Source organism: Saccostrea echinata, unplaced genomic scaffold, assembly GCF_033153115.1.
Source record: "Saccostrea echinata isolate AGI-Se365-2 ecotype Australia unplaced genomic scaffold, CSIRO_AGI_Sech_v1 ptg000007l, whole genome shotgun sequence".
Lineage (NCBI taxonomy): Eukaryota > Metazoa > Mollusca > Bivalvia > Ostreida > Ostreidae > Saccostrea > Saccostrea echinata.
In genome coordinates, this window is record NW_026889756.1 from 1,931,040 (window position 1) to 1,953,995 (window position 22,956).

The 22,956-nt window shown below is 35.4% G+C and overlaps 1 protein-coding gene and 1 pseudogene across 1 annotated transcript; both read left to right on the forward strand.

The window, feature by feature from the left end:
* Window positions 1-3,270: 3,270 nt before the first annotated feature.
* Window positions 3,271-4,949, forward strand: LOC133180602 (E3 ubiquitin-protein ligase TRIM36-like; annotated as a pseudogene).
* A 4,753-nt stretch (window positions 4,950-9,702) lies between these two features.
* Window positions 9,703-16,195, forward strand: LOC133180603 (uncharacterized). Its single transcript, XM_061315078.1, has 3 exons — window positions 9,703-9,755; window positions 15,497-15,913; window positions 16,048-16,195. The coding sequence occupies exons 1-3, from the start codon at window positions 9,703-9,705 to the stop codon at window positions 16,193-16,195; spliced, it is 618 nt and encodes a 205-aa protein (XP_061171062.1).
* The last annotated feature ends 6,761 nt before the right edge of the window (window positions 16,196-22,956 follow it).

Genomic DNA, 22,956 nt, shown 5'->3' on the forward strand with positions numbered 1-22,956 from the left:
TAACTGATGATAAATAAAGAGATGCACAATAAAACACTGTTCAATCAATTCAATGTGCAAAGTAAAATGATGTGAATTAGATATCTTTACATTAAATTAACTGTGTCTCAATTAAACTGAAGTAAACTAATTTGTTAACTTTGTTGACTCTAAAATTTTACATTATAGAGTAGTGCAAAAGCAGACATACATCTGATGTAATGTATGCACATACCTTTTTTTATTCAAATTTAAATAAATAAAACTGAAGTTGCGGGTCTCTCGGGCGAGACATTGAAAACTGAGGCCATGTGTCCTGGCTGGCGTTGGCACTATAAAGAATCCTCACTACTCAATGGCCCTGAGTGCCGAGTAAAGTTCTAAATGTGAAAGCAGGTGAGTTAAGGCTAGGTATAGACATTTCTATGCAAATAAATAATTAAAATGCCTAAGGACTATATCTATTATACAGAAAAGTTAAAACTTATTGTCTAATACATACTTGGCACCCCACGACATGAGATATTCAGTACACATTATGACGTCGTATCATGCAGTAGTGGTGGTAAATCAGGCAGGAAAACTCCGATTACGATACACTAGTCATTTCTCTATAACCAATGATTTATTCTATCCACAAGGCATCCAGACAGCCAGAGTCAGATCCTTGTATCAGACCGTGTAAAATACTGTATCCACATCCTAGATTAAGGCGGACAGTTCCTAGGTTACATTGATAACTGTGATCTACGTTATCCATTGGGTTTATGTGTAGACACCAAAGACAACCTTTTTGTAGCTGAGCATATCACTGGTAAAGTGAACAAAATAAAATATATGTAAACGCTGCATTATGATATGATAGTGAATGATATATTTGATAGTAAAGATTGTGATATGATTAATGTTTGATTCAATATTAATTAGAGAGTTTGTCAAGTACTTAATGATATGACTGTACGAGTTTGTATTGATTTAAAGAAGAAAAAATGTCACTGTCACTATTCGGAAAATGCATAGATTGTAAAGGATCACAACTCATGAAAATCAACAGTGTGTGAAGCATATGAAGTTGAGTTTGTAGTGATAATAAAAAAAATAATTACAACATTCTGAAATATATTGTATAGAACTATACCTAGGATAATCTCTCTCTCTCTCTCTCTCTCTCTCTCTCTCTCTCTCTCTCTCTCAAACACGAACCTCCAAAGTTTTACATGGGAATGTGAAGGAAAAAATCTTCAGAAATCGTCGCAAGAACCACTGGACATGGAAAATTGAAACTTAATTGCATGAAATCTTTATTATATAGTGTAGAATCAAATCTGTTGTGATTCAAAAAATCGATATTTCTATGGAACTCATTCAAACGGCTACTCCTCCTTCAGTTTTGGTTCGATTTCAATATGACTTAGTTCACAATTTTGAAATTTTTAAAACATTTCTAATGTTAAACCCAAAATTTTAAGTAAACAAAGAAAAAACAAGTCTGAAAATTTGTTCTGGATATTTCCATATGTTTACATAAACATATCAATTTACGTATCGTAGCCAAACAGAATCAATTTACTAATATATAGTCACAGCAATACAGTAGAGCTACAGTCTTTTCATAGACTTCTAGTGAATAATACTTAAAGTGTTCTGTTGGGCAAGTATCCCTGGGGTCATATAACCCATTTCTTTAATAATTGTTCAAATATTATTTAAATGGCTACGATTCCAAACCTTAGAGCAAAAATATCCTCGTTGCGCAGGACAAAATGCACTGACCACTAGATTTTTTGTGTCATTTTCAACCCGAAATTAGCCTCAGGGGTGAAAATGAAAATTCCAAAATCTTGTACATCGTCAGTACACCACCATTCATCTACCAAAAAATGATTTGGCTACTGCATAAAATTTAAGAGGAGTTCTTGGAACCAGGTTTTTTTGTAGAAAAACATAAGGTTTCGACTCTCATGTGACCCCCAGGGTGAAAATAAAAATTCCAAAACCTTATTTACACAAAGATCGTCATATGTAAGTACAGGTATTTAAATCACGTGACCAGAAATCAGGTAGAGACTGACATCAGAACTAGGAAGTAATATCAGTGGATGCACAATGTTGTCAGGGAGCCATGCTAGATTTACAGGTGAGACAACATAACTTATTATCAACCAATGCATTTTTTTACCGGGTTGAATTATTCTAATAGAGAACGTAAGATATTATGGTGACTAGGTTTGGAATTCATTGATTTAATATATACCTTGCCTAAAACTTAAGTGTTTGGCAAAGGAATTTAGGACTTGGAATTAAGTGCATGAGAAAACTGACATTTTCTCATTAAAATGTTTGAATCATTTAATACTGAAGTGAGAGTCTTTTTAAATAGTATTTAATTCCAATTTTTATTACTGTAAATGGCTTTTTTCAAGATTAATTTGTATAAGCAAATCACTTTGTTAATTTCACGAGTACTTTTTTCAGTAGTATTAAGGTCTTATGTCTCTATGATACAATAGATAACTTCTGAAAAAAATTAATCCAAAAATATCGGAAAATTCAGTTCATCAGGTGTTATTTATTCAGTCATTTACTTGATTTACTGTAACATTCCTACATGCCAACACCCCTTGGCAAGAAGTTGAATCGTTTCCAACATTGACTTGTAATTTCTTTTGCTAATATATTTGCTAGTTATTTATAGTTTTCAATCTTAAACATTTGCACCCAGTTTATTTTCCTATCAAAAATTAAAATATTTCTTTTTCTTTATACAAGTAAGAACTTTTTAATTTTCGGATATGTTGTGTAAAATTCTTTAAAAAATCATATATCTCAAAATCTATGTGGGCGATTCCTGTGGACAATGTTATCTGAAAGAAAATTACACTGAAAATTGGTGTCTTCTACAACTTTTTAAGAAAATACGGAAAATGCACAAGTTTATGACGTCACAGTTAGCATTTAGAAGATCATTTGAGAAAAAAAAATTGTATGATCTTTCTGCATGTAATTTCAATGATTCAGAAAGTGTGAGTTTTTATTTTTTACATCACTTTCATTTTTAAGAAAATCACAGGGCAAGATTTGTATTGAAACCGTACCTTGTTCTTTGGGTTCTTTCTAATACCGTGTACTATTTTCTTCCTAACATGGTTGGACATTTTAATTAGGGAAAAATTAATCCTCACTCCATACCTGAAACCTAATTTCATTTGAATTTTTTGATGAATTTAGAAAGAGGAACATTAAGCCTTAATACGTCATTTTACTTCCCCATTCTCCTTTCAGTGCCATCTGCATAAACATTAGCCTGAAACATTAGTAATGGATCCCCGAAACAGTGCTCAAGACATCTTAAGGTGTGACCTTTGTGAGACCCATGTGGTACAAAGTCATTGCAAGCTTTGTCATATCAACCTCTGTACGGCGTGTGCAAGAGGACATCTCTCTGAGTCAACCAAAAAACATAGAATGGTACCATACACAGGAAGAACCTCGTCTCCTAACTATCCAAAATGTCCGAAGCATTCCAAGAATTGCAAACTTTTCTGTGAGAAATGTAACATTCCTGTCTGTTCTACATGTAATTCCTCGGGGAAGCATAATGGACACAATTTATCAGATGTTTTACAGAAATTCAACTCCAAAGCAAAAGATATTGAAAAAGACTTGAGAGAACTTGAGATTGTAATTTACCCAACATATAAAGAAATTGCAACAGGCATAAAAACCAAACAGAACAATTTGGAAAAACATTACACAAAACTGACAACAGCTGTCACTAAACAAGGAGAAGACTGGCACAGAGAAATTAATATCATTGTCAGCAAACAAAAATCTGAGATCGAAAAGATGAAATTTAATCACCTGGTTGCTGTAAATAAACAGGGAAAAGAAATCGAGAGGATTGTTTCTGATTTAAATGAGAGTATTGTTGACCTAAAGAAAATTCTTCAATCCAATGAAATCTTTTCAACCTCTGCATATAGATCAAGAATTGAGAAGTTCAGACATTTACCTCCAGAAGTTGCTGTTTCATTTCCAGTTTTCTCTCCCTATAAAATCAACACAGAACAGCTTAATCAAATGTTTGGTTATCTGTCAGCATTATCCATTACAACAGAAGAACCTGACTATATAATGGAGAAACCAGAAGCTGAATTCAGAAAAATGTTTCATAAATCAGAACTCATTACCACCATAGGTACTGAGTATCATTCAATATACAGTGTTAGATGTCTCAGCAACGAAGAAATCTGGACCTGTGGGAACAAAAAATAATAAATCTGTACAACCTTCAGGGCAAACTAATGAAGTCAATCCAAACCAAGTCGGGGAACACACCAGAAGACATAGCAGTGACAAAGAGTGGAGATTTAGTTTATACTGATTCTGGTACAAGAACTGTGAACGTAGTGAAGAATGAACAGATACAGGAAGTGATCAGATTACAGAGTTGGATACCTTTCTATGTTTGCAGTACCTTCTCTGGTGACCTGCTAGTTACCATGGACAGTGATGATTATAAGCGATCAAAAGTTTCCCGTTATTCTGGATCTACAGAGAAACAAACCATTCTAACTGATAGTAAAGGCCAACCTTTGTATTCATCTGGTTCTAAATACGTCAGTGAGAACAAGAACCTGGATATTTGTGTGGCTGACTTTGTAGCCGGTGTAGTAGTAGTTGTCAATCAGACAGGAAAACTGCGATTTAAATACACCGGTCATCCCTCTACTAATAAGGAACCATTTAAACCAATCGGCATTACTTCAGACAGCCAAAGTCAGATCCTGACAGCAGACACTAATAATCACTGTATCCACATCATAGATCAGGACGGACAGTTCCTCCGTTGCATTGATAACGTTTATCTAAATCATCCATGGGGATTATATGTGGACACTAGAGACAATCTCTTTGTGGCCCAGTGTGTGGGAGGTAGTGTGAAGAAAATCAGATATATTTACCTGTAAACACTCTCATACTAAGAAAAGCTTGTAAAGATTTTTCCAATATATTTCAATGAAAAAATTGGATTCCCTATTGTGGCCCCGCCCTCTCCTCGGTGGTCATGATTTGAAAAATGTAGAATCTTCACTACCCAAGGATGCTTCCACATAAGTTTTAGCTATTGTGGCCCAGTGATCCTTGACGAGAAGATTTTTAAAGATTTTCCTATATATTTCAATGTACATGTAAAATTGGATTCCCTATTATGGCCCTGCCCTACCCCGGCGGTAATGATTTTAGAATCTACGTTTCCCAAGGATGCTTCCACATAAGTTTCAGCTTTTCTGGTCCAGTGATTCTTGAACAGATGATTTTAAAAGATTTTTCTATATATTTCAATGTAAATTTTTGATTCTCTACTGTGGCCCCGCCCTACACCCGGGGGTTATGATTGGAAGAATTTAGAATATACATTACCCAAGAATGTTTCCACATAAGTTTTAGCTTTTCTGGCCCAGTGGTTTTTGAGAGGAAGATTTTTAATGACCCCACCCTATTTTTGTCTTTTCTTGATTATCTCCCCTTGTTTTAACTGAAGAGGGTTGCGTTGGTTTATTATTATTGCCAGTGCAATTGCTTGGAGTAGAAGTTTCATTATATTAAATATAACCACAAGTTATAAGGAACAAGTCACATGTATAAATTTAATCAAAGGATATTTATGAGATCAAATAGCTGGATCTCTGTTAAGACATTAACTTAATTGTTTTGGAAAATCCTTGTTTGACAGTGATTGATCCCATCCAATTGTTTCGTACAAAATGTGTAGACTACTTACCTATAGGCACAAATATTTTACTATATACAGCTCTTTATTGTTTACATTGTTAAGTTCTTTGATCGATTGTTTTGGCCAGCTCTGTATCCTTAAAGTTTATCTGTCATCTTTTTTTTTTTAAAGGAAAAAAGTTTAAGCATTGAATACTCAGAAAAATGCACAGTCATAAGTTTTTAAAAGAGTCCCGATATCAAATTATTATAAAAGAATAATAATTATAAAATAGATTTATAATTTAAGAACTAAGAATAGATTAATTACATGTAACTTAACATATGTGTATTAGAAATTATAACATCAAAATGATAAAATTACATACATACAATTACGTCATTAAAAACTGTGCATATAAACATTCATGAGATTTCAGAATCTTAAGCACATTTTTTGTGACCATTCGTTTGGTACATGATATATTTGGTGAATGGAGAAGAATATGATTGAAAAAAATGAAGCAATAGGTTAATGATTTGTTTATCTTTTCAGGATAAAATTTTATTACCCTTTTAATAAATACAATCCTATTTCATGGGAAAAACTATATTATTTAAAACCATCAATATAAGTAATTTTTATTTAAGAAAATAAACACCATCATTCAAAATATTAATATCTTTTTTCTCTACATAAAAAAATCTTGAGACAATCAAAATGAACAAAAAAAAATAATTCTTTATACAAATTTTATTTTCTAGTTGTTTTTCACTCTAATTTCTAATGTCGCGGTTGTGAAAGTGTTAATTTATTTTTAAGTCAGTGATTTGAATATTTTCTTTTTTCTACACAAATTAAATGGCACTTGTATCTCTATTAACGTTCAGTTCTTGCTTGAAATCCATACGCTAACTGTATAAGGTCTTTGTTGATGCTGTGTTATATTCAAATCATTCAATCTTCTCTGTGCTTTATGATCGCTGACACATGCAATGTCTTCAGGTTGAAAAGTAAACTCTGTTGAGCTGGGTGTTTTGTTTAGTGTGACTGTGTATGCAAATATTACGAGCAGACAGAATAAATGCTGATTGCTATACATATTGTTCATTGTTCATTTTGATAAAATACTGATATTGTTATAATTTACAATTATTTTAGTCTTTTCCCTATTTCTTTTTCTTCATTTTTGGAGAGTCGGCGTCAAACAACAATCAATCAATCGAGCAATCACTTTTTATTTTCGGCAAATTGTGCTCCCGGAAACATATATTTCTATTTTGATAATGTCCAGGGTCTGACCCAGATGTACAGTTATATGGTTAAGATATCTCGGTGTTACCGAAAGACTATTATGCGTAAAAACACATTAAAGATTTAATTCAATTTCTTCTCCTGTTTCCATTAGTGCATCCTTCACTTCTTCTCCCATTAGTGCATCTTAAAAAAAACCAATCGCGACACAAAGGGCACCTTTTCCAGTTAGAAGGTTAAAAGCTCAAAAACATAGCTGATTACAGGAGGTTGATTTCTGTTTTTTTTTAAAGGCTTCAACAGAGCTGATTTTAATCTTTGACCCAGTTAGCGTGTTCCAGTATCTGACTATACTGGTAAAAAACGAGTACTGGCTAATAATCTGCCGTATGGTTGGAGGAACTTTATGGAATTTCCTCTAGTATGACTACTAGTTGGAATAAAGTACTGTACTTGCGGTATGTCGAACAGTCTATTGATGATCCTGTAGAGCATGATGGTCTTAACTCTGGGTGTGTGTTGTTGTAAGATATTTTATGATAAAGCGTTTAGCATGGTTGATACGCTACTGGCACTGTAATAGCCACACACAAAATCTACCGTTTGCACAGCATTAATATTACTAGCAGTGTTGGTATCCCATATAGGTGATGTGTATTCCAGACTAGGATAAACGAAGAAATAATATGCCTGTTACTTGGCTTCCTGGTGCACATAAGAATATTCCTGCAAGAAAAAATCGATCTGATTTGCCTTTTTAGCTCACCTGAGCTGAAAGCTCAAGTGAGCTTTTCTGATCACATTTTGTCTGTAGTCCGTCTGTCCGTCTGTCTGTCTGTCCGTCTGTCTGTAAACTTTTCACATTTTCGACTTCTTCTCCAGAACCACTGGGCCAATTTCAACCAAACTTGCCACAAAGCATCCTTGGGTAAAGGGGATTCAAGTTTGTTCAAATGAAGGACCACACCCTCTTTCAAGGGGAGATAATAAAGAATTAGTGAAAAATTAATAGCATATTTTAAAAATCTTCTTCTCAAGAACCACAGGGCCAGGAAAGATGAAACTCATGTGGAAGCATCCTCAGGTAGTGTAGATTCAAATTTGTTCAAATCATGACCCCTGGTGTTAGGGCGGGGCCACAATGGAGGATCAAAGTTTTACATAGAAATATATAGGAAAAACCTTTAAAAATCTTCTTCTCAAGAACAGCAAAGCCATGATGAGTCATATTTATATGGAAGCATCCTCAGGTAGTGTAGATTCAAGTTTGTTCAAATCATGACCCCTGGGGGTAGGGTGGGGCCACAATGGAGGATCAAATTTTTACATAGAAATATATAGGAAAAACCTTTAAAAATCTTCTTCTCAAGAACAGCAAAGCCATGATGAGTCATATTTATATGGAAGCATCCTCAGGTAGTGTAGATTCAAGTTTGTTCAAATCATGACCCCTGGGGGTAGGGCGGGGCCACAATGGAGGATCAAATTTTTACATAGAAATATATGGGAAAAACCTTTAAAAATCTTCTTCTCAAGAACAGCAAAGCCATGATGAGTCATATTTATATGGAAGCATCCTCAGGTGGTGTAGATTCAACGAGCAAGAGCCACTTAGGGCCTTTTTGGCCCTGTGAATTTCTGAAAATACAAAACTGTATAGTTTTAGTCAACAAGGTAATAAATAATACTTGAGCATTTGGTGAATGAATATATACTGAAAATGACGCAATTTTCTTTCTAGTTAATGCATTATGACGTCATGAATTGCGTCATTATCCACATATCCTGAATATTTCTTCAAAAATGGCCAAAATATGATGCCAATTTTCAATATTTCGTATACAGCACAACCTCCGATCTAAAATGTGTAAATATATTATAAAAGAACTATTTATGAAGATTATAAAGCATATTTTAATTTTTGGATTGAGGGGTGTGCTCATATTTTATTTCTTTGCTGAAGGTTCTCAAAACACCTGTTTTCTGCAAAATTCAATAATATTACAATTTCACACAACCTGTTTTTCAATGCCTGGACTATTCAAAGGAAATTCTGTTGTATAAACTGAAAGCACTAAGTCTCTTCTTTATATTAATGTTGAAAATGGTACACGGGGTATTGGTCAATAAACTGGTATATCTACAGGGCCATTTTATGCATAAAGTGAACCTAGCTCTTTGTTCAAATCATGACCCCCAGGGGTAGGGCGGGGCCACAATGGAAGGTCAAATTTTTACAAAGAAATATATAGGAAAAACCTTTAAAAATCTTCTTCTCAAGAACAGCAAAGCCATGATGAGTCATATATATGGAAGCATCCTCAGATAGTGTAGATTCAAGTTTGATCAAATCATGGCCCCTGGGGGGGATAGGGTGGGGCCCAGTGGGGGATCAAAAGTTTTACATAAGAATATATAGAAAAAATATTTCTTATCAAGAACAGAAAAGCTATGTTTAGTCATATTGATATGGAATTATCCTCAGGTAGTGAAGATTCAAGTTTGTTCAAATGATGACCCCTTGGATAGGGAGGAGCCACAATGGGGGATCAAATTTTTACAAAGGAATATATGGGATTTTTTTTTTAAATCTTAATTCTCAAGTACAACAAAGCCATTTGTTATATTGACATGGAAGCATCATCAGGTACCCCCCCCCCCCCCGGTAATCTTTTCAATACTGAACTGATTTGTGCTTTTGCCTAGCCAATGTGCTCAGGTGAGCGATGTGGCCCATGGGCCTCTTGTTCGTAATGTTGTCCACTTGGGGATTCCGTGACATGAACTTGATGAAAGTGACTCCTAGGTACTTGGCATTGTAGACATGATGGCCATGGATGGTATAGAAATATTGAATTGGATGCTTTCGATTTCTGATGGTAATAACCTCGCACATCTCAGTATGGAACTGCATCAATCATTTTTGCTCCCACTCCTGTAGATCAGTAAATTTCTTACAGGCTAGCACAGTTTTTACCGTCTTAATCTGTTTGTAGACAAGGCAAATATTCGCGAAGAGTCGAGCAGTGGACTAAATACTTCTTACATGTCGTTGTTGTACACCAGGAATATATGTGACATCATGTGAGCTGGATGTGGTTCCATCGAGGACTACTGTCTGAGTGCGTTCCGAAAGGAAGTGTTATATCCAATCCAGAATGTTTCCCCTAACTCCATACTGATGGAATTTGTGAATTAGGCGCCTTTATGGAACTATGTCAAAAGCCTTAGAAAAATCCAGAAGAATGGCATCGGTTTGTTTCCTGTAGCCAATATTTTTCGATTGGTTATAAGAAGCAGGATAAGCTGTGTCTTATTAGAGCGGCGTTTTCGAAAACCGTGTTGAAAGTCCGAAAGAAATCGAGATAGTACAGACTTGAGCATGAAAAATGTGTTAGATGATCTTACAGCAAATAATAGTTAAGAGACAGTAGTTAGGTGGCTGGTTACGGTCTACTTTCTTGTAGACTGGTGCTAAGGTGCATTTGTCCAGTCCTAAGGTATTTTCCCTGATTGATGGAGGTTTGGGAAATACACGCGAGATTTGGTGCTAGATGAGGTGCTGCCTCTTGCATAAGTCATTAGGGTATATACACAGGTTCACTTGCTTCGCTTGGGTTAAGATCTTTCAGAAGCTTCAACAAACCATTTACAGAGACACCGGTAACTTAAGTGAAACCAAATGATGTTGACGTCTAATGTGCGATGAAATTTCCAGAAAACTACTCGAGATATGTCGCTGCTCTCTTTCGGATTTCATCCATGTCAGCTTTGTTCCATTGGAAGATCGTATGTTTTTGAGGCTGTTTACTTGCACCTGCTTTAAAAATGCTAGCTATCACAAAATATGCCACTTGATCACTAATTCCTGGCATGATTCACAGCGATTGATAAGATGGGCTGTTATTACTGAATAAGTAAGGATGTTGTCATTCCGAGTTGGAAAGTTAACAATTTGCAAGAAACCCATGTCCTCTTCGATTAACTCCTAAATCAGATATCAATGACACTGTGAAGCTGATTAACATCTCATTACAAGCTTCTCAAGAACCACTGGGCCAGAAAAGAAGTAACTTATGTGGAAGCATCCTGGGGTTATGTAGATTCTAAATTGTTCAAAGCATGGACCCCGGTTGTAGGGTGGGGCCAGAATAGGGAATCCAATTTATACATTGAAATATATAGGGAAAATCTTTAAAAATCTTTTTCTCAAAAACCACTGGACCAGAAATGCTGAAACTTATGTGTAAGTATCCTGGTGTTGTGTAGATTCTAAATTGTTCAAATCATGACCCCCGGGGTAGGGTGTTACCGCAGTTGGTATTATTACAAGAGGAAAATCTGGTGAAGAACAACAGGGCCAAAGTAACTCAGGTGAGAGTTGTGACCCATGGGCCTCTTGTTTAATTTAATTTATATTTGTTGAAAAATTTTCAATTGGAAAAGCATAGGAGGTACTTTTATTCGCGTTTCCTGAAAATATATCCGAAATTTGTTAATTTTTCCTAAATCATTTGATGAACTATAATGATGAAATTTGAAGTAATACCATGGGTAAAAAAAAATTACTTTGATAATTCAAAGACATTTTTGTCGATTACTTGATCACCTGATTTCAGAACTTGGGGATCGTACTACCTTCATTGCTTTTTAGGAACAACAGAATAAAAAAGGCATTTTACATATGTAACAGTTTGTGACGGTACATATTGTCGTTCTGTACATATTTCGTCGGCGACAATATGTACTTACCTTCACTGAACTTACTGTCCTCTATCGGCACATATTGTTGCCAGCTAAAACGTTGCACATACACATACATATTGTCGCTGGTGACATTATGAGCCTAACCTCACTGCACATATTGTTGCCCCACAGATGCTGTTGCTTAAAGATTTTTTGGTAGTTTTTAGAGTCGTTATATGAATGTAATTTGTGTGAAAATCACGCTGACGTGTCTAGAGTGCTATTTCATGCAGTGTGATTGTAAAGGTACACATTGTCGTCCCATTCATACTGTCGCCGGTGATAATGTGTACCTGCCCTTACTGCTAATATTGTCGTCCAGCGGTATATGTCGCATGAAGATGCTTCTATAAATATGACTAATCATTAAGATTTTAAAAGAATTTTCCTATATATTCCTATGTAAAAATTTGACCGCCCATTGTGGCCCCTCCTAGCCTCGGGGGTCATGATTTTAAGAAGTTTGAATCAACACTACTTGGAGATGTGTCCATATGAACATGACTAATCATGCCATGGGCTTGTTCTTTGGAAGATTTTTGAAGACTTTCTGTAACTATTCCTATGTAAAACTGAGATTCCCAATTGTGGCCCCCACCTTATTACCCTTGGGGCCCAGTAGTTCTTGAGACGAAGATTTGAAAGATTTATCCTATATATTCTTAGTTAAAACTTTGATCACCTATTGTAGCCTCACTTTTCTCCTGGGGGTCATGATCTGAGCAAAATTGAATCAACAATTTATAATGAAGCTTTCACGTAAGTTTCAACTTTTCTTGCACTGTGGTTCTTGAGAAGAATATTTTTAAAAGATGTCACTAAATTTTCACTATTTTGAAATTATCTTCCCTTGAAAGAGGGCATAGATCTCCATTTGAACAAACTTGAATCCCCTTTATCCAGGGATGCTTTGTTGTAAGTTTGGTTGAATTTGGTCCTGTAGAGAAGAAGCTTTCAACTCAGGTGAGCTAAAATGTCGACCCCAGCCTCAATTATATCGCCGACGACAATATGTACATAATGACAATATGTACCGTCACACAGCTGCTTATTAAAAATGCCACAGATTACGTTACAAGATTTCTTAACAAATGCTTGGAAGAGATATAGCGTGTTGAATAAATCAGAATACAGTTTTAGTACATAACTTACAATTTAAATCAAAACCAAACGTGCAATGCAATGATATGACAATCTGAACATACCGCATAGTCCATTAAATTAAATATGTGCAAAATTTGGCCCAGCGGTTCTAGAAATAAAAAAAATGTAAAGGTTTGTGAGACAAACACTGGCAACAACAGACAATGGAAAATTTCGATCAGAAAAGCCCAAATGAACCTTTATTTATGGTGTGTAAACAGCAAGTTAAACCGCAAATAGTCAACATTAAATGTCTTGTACTATTTTCAAACAAACAGTGATCAATGCTTATTTTAAAACAAAAACTGTAGGTATTTAAATCACGTGATCAGGAATCAAGTCGATGTAGACAGCAGAACTAGGGAGTCATATCAGTTTCCAGGAGCCATGAAAGGCAGTTCATACATGTAACCTTGTCATTTAATTAACATTTGTGCTGTTTACGTATATGACTTGGTAATTAATCATTGTTCAATGGTGAATTAACTTCTTGATAAGGTTGACTGACTGGAATTCACTGATAAGCTTCTCTGCAATATAATCAAAAGTTCTTTGCAAAAATTCAAAATCTGGCAAAATAATGTAGGATGTTGAATTACATGTATATATGACAGTGAAAATGTATGTTTCTCAGTAAATACTATCTTCAATATGAGTATCCTTTACGTACCAGTGTCTTTTAATTATTTTGTAAAAAGCAAGTCTTTTTGGTTTTTTTTTTTTTTTGGGGGGGGGGGGGAGTATTTATGATTTTTGCTAAATTGTATTTACTGGAAATTTGGATTATTCAAGAAACCCTATGGTGTGACTTTTGTGAAACCCGTGTTGCAACCACTATTGAAATAATTATTTCAATAGTGGTTGAGAGTGCATTTCAAAACCAAACACAGCTTGTAACCTCTATTGAATTAACGTTCACTATTGAAATAATTATTTCAATAGTGGTTAAGAGTGCATTTCAAAACCTAAACCAAGTTGCAATCACTATTGAAATAACGATGACTACTGAAATAATTATTTCAATAGCGGTTTTATATGTGGAACCACTATTGAAATAACGACCTCTGATGTTATAACACTTATACTTAGCTTTCCCAAATAGTTGATTTTAATGTATTGACTAGAAACGTTTGATTTACTATACATATTAGTAGTGTAGGCAAACCCAAGAATATAAGCGAGAATTTACTTCTATTCTATATCCTTTTGATAAAAAAAAACAAACCTTTTTTTTCATTAGAAAGTTTGTAGACATATTAAATATCAATAGATGTGTTCTTTCCTATTTTTAATGTAGATATTCTAATTTCTACAACTATCTGTATTTATAATCTTTTACTTTCCGCAATTTATAACAAAAATGAACCTTATATAACAAAATTACTTAAAATTACTAGATCAGTTAAATCACAGATATCTGTGTATTAGTAGTATTTCTGGACAGAAATTAAAACATAAAAATTACATATCATATTTTAAACTCAATTAATTCATTTATTATGTTGGAAAACATAATGAAGAATTTATCCTTATAGTTTTTTCCAATGTTGAGGTTATTTCAATGAGGCTTGCAATTTGGTTTTTATATTGAAATCATTGTCAGCAACTATTAAAATAATGATTTCAATCACTATTGAAATCATTATTTCAATCACTATTGAAATTTTTATTTCAATAGTGGACATTATTTCAATAGTGGTTGCAACCTGGTTTAGGTTTTGAAATGCATTGAAAACCTTCATCTAAATCATTGTTTCAATAGTGAACATTATTTCCTCAGTGGTTGTAACCCGTGTTTGCTTCTGAAATGCACTGTCAACCACTATTGAAATAATTATTTCAATAGTGAATGTTATTTCAATAGTGGTTGCAACCTATGTTTGGTTTTAAAATGCACTTTCAACCACTATTGAAATAATTAATTCAATAGTAGACGTTATTTCAGTAGTGGTTGCAACAGACCCGTATGGTGCAAAGTCATTGTGAACTTTGTATTATCAATCTTTGTATGACCTGTGTTGGAGGACATCTTTCTGAATCGTCCAAAATCACAGAGTCGTGCCATATGAAGAAAGAATTTTAACTCATAAAAACCCTAAATGTCAAGTGCATTTAAAGAACTGTGAACTTTATTGTGATAATTGCGACATACCTGTCTATTCAGCGAAACATAAAGGGCACTCTTTATCAGATATTTTCGAAAAACGAAGCTCCAAAACAGAAGATATAGAAAAGGACTTGAGGGAACTTGAGGTGAGAATATATCCAAAATATGAAGAAATTGCATCAAGCATAAAAACCATAAAAAGATAACTTGGAAAACACTTTGGGAAACTGACAGTAGCTGTTAAGAAACAAGGAGAAAACTGGCTCATAGAAATTGACATAAAGGTCAACAACCAAAAATCTGAAATGGATAAGTTCAAAACAAAACATCTGGCTGCACTAAATAAACAGGAAGGTGAAGTCGCACAAAAGCAGAGTATTCATGATCTGAATAAAATTCTTGAACCAAAGACATCTCTTTAGCTGCTGTATGCAGATCCAGAAATGCAGAGTTCAGACTTTTAACTCCAGAAGTCAGTGTTTCATTACCAGTTTTCTCTCCTCAGAAAATCAATATAGAACAGCTCTATGAAATGTTTGGTTCTCTGTCAGCATTATCCACAGAAGAACATGGTTACACCATGGTGTCACTAGAAGCTTAAGATTATTCTGTCTTCCATTGAATCCACTGTTTGATGAACCACAGCTTATCTACACCATACGCACAGAGTATAGTGGACTATACAATGTTACCTGTCTCGGTGATGAAGAAATCTGGACACATGAGAATGACAAACTCATAAAACTCCACAACCTGCAAGGCAAACTACGAAAGTCAATTCAAACCGATTTAAGTCAGGGAAGAAACCATGTAACAGTGACAGTGACAGGAAGTGGGGATATAGTGTATACTGACCGTGATGCAAAAACTATAAACATAATGAAGAATAACAGACCCAGGAGGTGGTCAGACAACAGGGGTGGAAACCTCGCTGCTATATCTGTAGTATCTCCTCTGGTGACATCCTGGTTACCATGTACAGGGTTGACTATATACTATTAAAATGTGTCCGATACTCCTGTTCAATAGAGAAACAAGCCATTCAGTTTGAAATCAAAGGGAAGACTCTCTATTCATCTGATACTTTTCCTTAATACATCAGTGAGAACAGAAATCTGAATATCTGTATGACTGATAAGAGAGCAAGTGAAGTGGCAGTAGTTAATCAGGCTGGAAAACTTCGTTTTCAAATACCAAAGAATGTTTTCATCCACTTGACATCACAACAGACAGTCAGAGCCAAATCCTGACGTCCGAAAATAACTGTATCCACATCCTAGATAAGGATGGACAGTTCCTCCGTTACATTGTTTTGTGTGATCTATTTAATCCTTCGGGTTTATTTGTATAGACACTAGAGACAACCTCTTTTCGGCTGAATTACGAAATGGTGAAGTAAAAAAAATCAAATACATGTAACTGCTTACTGCCTTATACCAAGAAGAGATGTGACCAAAATATTATATGTTATATATACATGCACTGAGAGTAGGAAGACATTAATGATTTATGTCTGATTCATTAATATTACAATAGGCAAGAATACCAAGGGCCACAATGGCTGTCTGAGTCACTCTAGCCCTGGAGTCCTTCAATTATTATTTTTACATTGTTTCCCTCTGATGAATTCATTTTTGTGGTCTCACCCCTTGGTGAACACGATTCAACATACCGGTAAGTCAAACCTAGACTACATGGAGCTTATGAATAATGTTGCAAATTATATAATACCTTGCTGCTTTAGAGAAGATTTTTAAAGTTTTGCTAAATAAATATACCTATGTAAAACTTTCCGACTCTACCTTAGGGTCATTGTTTGGGCCATCCTGGGCCTTTGATTGTTTCTTTGTTTGCTCTTCACTTCTTCCAGAATTATTTTTTAATCATTTTAGGCTACCACGCATTGACAGTGGAAGATCTGTTCCGGAACGTATTGCTATTGAGCAGTGAGGGATCTTAATTTTTTTCTTCTTGTTAGCATCTAAGCTTTGTTTATACTGTCTCATATAAAGAATCGGTCTCCTTTTTAGCTCACCTGAGCCGAAGACTCATGTGAGCTTTTCTGATTAAAGAGTGTCCGACGTCCGTCTGTCGTCTGTAGTCAGTAAACTTTTCACATTTTCGACTTCTTCTCAAGAACCACTGGGTCATTTTCAACCAAACTTTCCACAAAGCATCCCTGGGTGAAGGGGATTAAAGTTTGTTCACAGGCAGTGCCGCACCCTCTTTCAAGGGGAGATATTTAAGATTTCGTGAAACTTTGGTGCATCTTTTAAAAATCTTCTTCTCAAGAACAACTGGGTAAGAAAAGATGAAACTTATGTGAAAGCTTCATTACATACTGTAAATTCAAGTTTGTTCATATCATGACCCCCGGGGGTAGGGCAGGGTCGCAGGAGGGCGTCGAAGTTTTACATAGGAATATATATGAAATGTCTTTTTAAAAATCTTCTTTTCTAGAACACCAAAGCCATGATTAGTCATATTATAATAGAAGTATCCTCAGATAGTGTAGATTCCAGTTTGTTTCATTCAATCAGGGCCAAAACAGGGGTTTAAGTTTTACGTAGTTTTATATAGGTGTAATTGCTAAGGGGTATTTGAGTAAAACTCGTTGGAGACCTCAAATAACGGAATGACCTGACAACCCATGGAATGGACTAGCCAAACTAAAGGGTATATAAGGCAAAGCTTTGGGAAAGTAGCTAGCTGAGGAAGTTGAATGCTGAATCAGCAATAAAGAAGTTAAGGTATTCCATCCCTAATAGCAACAGATTCAATGAAATTGAATACATAACATATGTGTAGGTGTTTAATACTCAGTATATTTGGACATAATTTCCATTTATTACTATTAGGCTAAGCATGTAAGGGTGGGATGTGTCCTAATTTATGACCTTGAATTTTGGTAAGGGTTATCTCCCTCTGTTTTTAATTAATAAAAAAGTCAATTTTAAAAAACTTATCTGGTTTTCAATTGTCATTCTATTTCTAATGCTTTAATGCATCTTTCCAACACAGTATTTTTTGATATTCTTATTATTTGAATTTTCATTTTAAAAAAAATCGCTTGTCCCCATAGACTTCAATGCAATCTTTGTTAATTAATTACTGCTTACATTGTAATTACATTTTTGAAACTTTCTCTTGGTAAATCCTTTTCTACTATGAAATGCTTGTACATAGGAAATATCTTTAAAATCTTCTCAAGAACAATTAAGCCATTATTAATCATATTTATACAGAAGCAACCTTACGTATTGTAAAATCAAGTTTGTTCAAATCATGGGGGCACAACAGAGGGTCAATTAAGTTTTGCATAAGAAAAAAGAATATAGGATCTTGAAAAAAATCTTCAGCAAAGCCATGATTAGTCATATTATTATAGAAACATCCTCAGGTGGTGTAGATTCATTTTTTTTTCAAATTTAGGTTGGATAGGGTGGGGCCACAATGAGAGATCAGAGTTTTACATAGGAAAGCATAGGATTGATTGATTGTATGTTGTTTTACATCCCATTCGAGAATTTTTCACTCATATAGAGACTTCACCATATACCGGTGAAGGGCTTCAAATTTTGACCTATACTCGGCACTTAGGGCCATTTAGCAGTGAGGGATCTTTATCGTGCCTACGCCTGTCGTGACATGGGGCCTCGGTTATTAAGGTATCATCCGCAGGACCCGAAACTTTCGCTTCACAGTGTCGAGCGCTTGGCGAAGGAACAGTTGCTACCTATTTTTTTTTATCGACTTAGGTCAGTCGCTGCCGGGGTTCGAACCCACGGCCTTCCGATCACGGAGCGAGAGCTCTGACAGAATGAGCTACCTTGAGGTTGTAAAAAAAAGCAGGAAAAAAATCTTTAAAATTCTTCTGTTTAAAAACAGCAAAGCCATGACTAGTAATGTTGATATGGAAGCATCCTGAGGTAGTGTAAATTAAAGTCCCCCCCCCCCCGTTCCATACTGAACTTATTTCTGCTTCTTCCTAGCCAATGAGCTCATGTGAGAGATGTAACCCATGGGCCTCTTGTTTGACATCGCATGACTATGATCATATTTAAAAGAGGTACACAATGTACGAGTGTTGGTGGGGGTAGGGTGCTGGCATTCAAAAGAAAATTTCCCCAGTAAATTAAGAGCAAAAAAAACTTCCTTGAAGAAAAAAGTGGGTCCCCCCCCCCCCCCCCGAAAAAAAATTTAAGTTCAACTTCAGTATCTAACACTCGCTACATGAACTATGCAATGACTATTTTTTTCTATTTTATTTCCCAGACCTATGCTATAACATTTGAATTCCCTACACGAATCTTTATGGCAGCTGCCAGGGATGGGGCCCTGACTAAGCTCCATCGAAGTACAATTATAGCTTAAATTAGTCCTACATTATCTCGCAGGATGATGACATGATAATAATAACACTTGTAGATGAAAAATAAATAATGATAATTATAGTGTTGTATACACACACACACACACACATTCATACATATACATTAATTTTACAACCAGAAGAAAAGAAAAGTACAAGTTTATTTAATATTGTATGAATATAAATACATTCCCATTGCTGTCGAAAGGGGAAATCACATACATTCACTCAGTCCTTGGGTTCCCCTTCAGCAGCACTACTAGAGGGACAGAAACCATCTATAGCAGCGGGAATTCTTTAATTTTTCTTATAAAAATAATTTAACTTGATACATAGAGATTATATGAATAGATTATTTTTTTTAAGTTTTATAGACTTATTTCTATATATTTACATTTGCAAATGTTTTCCTTTAAATAACACTACTAAAAGCAATGCATATCTATATCCGTATAAATACAGGTTCCTCGCGTCATAAACGCACGACGTACCGGTAATTTCTCAGTGACGTCATAAAGGGTCGACGCGCAATCAATGGATTACAGTCCCTGAAACGTTCTACTTTCCCACTTGAACGGTGAACGAACGCTGAACGAACGCAGAGCGAACGGTGAGTGAACGATGTGTGAACGCTGAACGCAACTTGGTGAACGATGTGTGAACGGTGAACGGTGAGCGAACGCAGAACGCGAACGGAGCGCAAACGCGATCGCAAAGTGAACGGTGAACGAACGGTGAACGCAAGATGAACGATATATTCGGAATGCCTCTGATCTTTCCCTTGCTTTGAAACTATTTTATTGTATTATAATGTCAGGTGCCAAAAAAAAAAAACAAAACAAAACAAAACAAAAAAAAACAAACAACAAAAACAAAAAAAAAAACAAAAAAAAAAAAACAAATAATAAATAAGTAAACAAACTAGAGCCGAGCTCGTTGCAGAGCAACGAATAGGTCTTCCGTTGGAGCAGTGACCTTGAGTCAAGGTCATGCCATATTCTAAGATGATAAATAATCTTTTAAGGGACAATCAACTTGCAATGCTTCGCCAGTAGAAAGACAATAAAATAATGTACACTTTCTATTTTGTGACCTAGAACTTGTCCAGATGACCTTGCGTCAAGCCATGACACACTCTGGTTAAGACGCAAACCTATCTGTGTTACCGACTTGACAAGTTAACACATGTTCTTTCAGACCACACATCCAGTAAAAGCATCCTGTTCTTAGTGACGTTGAACTTGAGTCAAGGCCATGACACAGTCTGTATGATACCAACAATACCCATTCTGAGTGTTTCCAACTTGACAAATTTACACATGTTTTTTTCATTTCGTTTCCATATAGTTGTAATTTATTACTTTTAACTCGCTGGTTTCAAATTTTATTGTATATATGTTTTATGTCCAATTTCGATATTGAAAAACGTCGGCATCTTTGAGTACATGTACAAGGTGCATTACGTTACCCTATCACATCATGTTCTATAAAGCAGACCATACATGTATATATAGTCAGCGTTATAAAAAAAAGGTTAAAAAAAACATTTTATTCATCAAAAATTTCTGCTTAATTATCTTTGCTGATTTCTTACAGAACTAGAGTGTTCCCAGGAAAGCATGTGTCGCCTGCTTTTACCTTCATTAAAGATGTAACTATGTCTAAAAGTTATCAGCTATTTATTTGCTAAGGCATTTAATATAGTTCATGCCAAAAAAAAACAAAACAAAACAAAACAATCCAGGGATAGTAAGACTGCGATAGAATCTAACAATCAAATAGAAATGCAAATCCTTAACCCCTGAAAGCTAAAATGGATATTAATGAAATTTGAATAAATTTATTATAAATAATTATATATAAATTATTTAAGTACGTGATTTCAACAATCCTTCGAAAGAGGCTTCAGTCTTTCATATCAGCAATTGTCAGTCTACACCATCCATTTTGGAATACCGATCCCGTTGTATTTTCATAGTACTTAAATTTCAGTTTTTGTGGTTTCTTTATTTCATACAGTGTCAAAATACATTGTCATGAGATCATAAACATGTATAATAACTGTTAATTATTAAACCCTGCCTCTGTAATTTCAAAAGACATAATTTAAATTTAACCCTCCGCAGTATATTTTACAAAATAGGTCAAAGGTCAAGGTCAAGTGAACTGTAACGCTGGTATTTTTCAAAATATTTTATGACAAACAGTGCACATTCTAAATAGCATAGACTTACCTCATAAATATCAAAAAGAAGTTGTATATCGGCATTATTGGTTATTTTGAAAAGTAGGTCAAAGGTCAAGTTCAAGGATATCTAGGTCGGAAGCCATGGAAAAATACAAAAGCCATAGTGTCATGCTATATGTGCAAATTATCAAACCCATACCTCTTACATTTCTCGAGATATAAGGTGTGACAGACGGACGGACAGCAAGACAGACGCCAGGTAAATTGATCGCTAAGTGCTGCTCTGCTCTGCAGGCGACACAAAAATGTTTGTTTGATTGTCTGTTTGTTGTTTAACGTCCCTTGAGCTGCCAGCATTTGCCAGTGGAGGGCTGCAAATTCAGACCTATACTCGACACTCAAGGCCATTGAGCAGTGGGGGATTTTCTTCATGCCGGCACCTACTGCTAAACGGAACCTCGGTTTATACGGCCTCATCCGAAGGACCATACTCCACGTTCTGTAGTGAAATTGTTTGTTTGTTTGTGTGTTAACGTCCCCGTCGAGATTTTTCACTCATATGGAAAAACCACCACTTGCCGGTGGAGGGCTGTAAATTCGACACTCAAGGCCATTGAGCAGTGAGGGATTTTTTTCATCCCAGCACCTACTGCTACACGGGACCTCGGTTTATACGGTCTCATCCGAAGGACCACGTCCCGGAGTGGAATAGTTTGTTTGTTTGTGTGTTGTTTAACGTCCCTCTCGAGATTTTTCAATCATATGGAAACGCCACCACTTGCCGGTGGAGGGCTGCAAATTCAGACCTATACTCGACACTCAAGGCCATTGAGCAGTGAGGGATCTCTTTCGTCCCAGAATCTACTGCTACACGGGACCTCGGTTTATACGGTCTCATGCAAATGACCGGTCTCCACATCCCGCAGAGGGAGTCAAACCCACGACGTAAAGATTAACTCCTTACTCCGCGACTCTAGAGCAAACACTCAAACCACTGCGCCACGCGGGCGACGTGGTGGTATTCGAAACCACAACTACGAATCGTAGGGGTAGAAACATTTTGATAAATGTATCATCATTATGAAAATCATGTTCTGACTTAAGCCTGTAGAACGCAATTTCATTTTTTTCTGGGACGGGGCACAAACTATAAAATTTTTTTGATATCTAAGCAAAAAAAAAAAAAAAATAAAATAAAATAAAAACATAATTGCAGGGGGGGGGGGGGCACGACCATATAGCTTTAAGCTATATAGTGACTAAGAAGGAATAACTTGTCATCTGTCAAAGTCTTTTACCTAAACTCTTCACTTTTAATTGTCAATGACAGATTCTTGCTACAAAGTGAAAAGCATACATTTATATGTAGTACAGCTATCCATCTCATATGCATAATCTATTTAATGAATCGTTTTATCCTAAAGGGAAAGTGAAATCTCAATCAAAATTTG

Coding starts and splice junctions, on each gene's coding strand:
- LOC133180603 (XM_061315078.1), top strand. CDS start 9,703: ATGTTGTCCACTTGGGGATTCCGTGACATGAACTTGATGAAAGTGACT. Junction 9,756..15,496: donor TTGATGAAAGTGACTCCTAG/GTACTTGGCATT, acceptor GTTCTCTGTCAG/CATTATCCACAGAAGAACAT. Junction 15,914..16,047: donor TCTCCTCTGGTGACATCCTG/GTTACCATGTAC, acceptor TTAATACATCAG/TGAGAACAGAAATCTGAATA.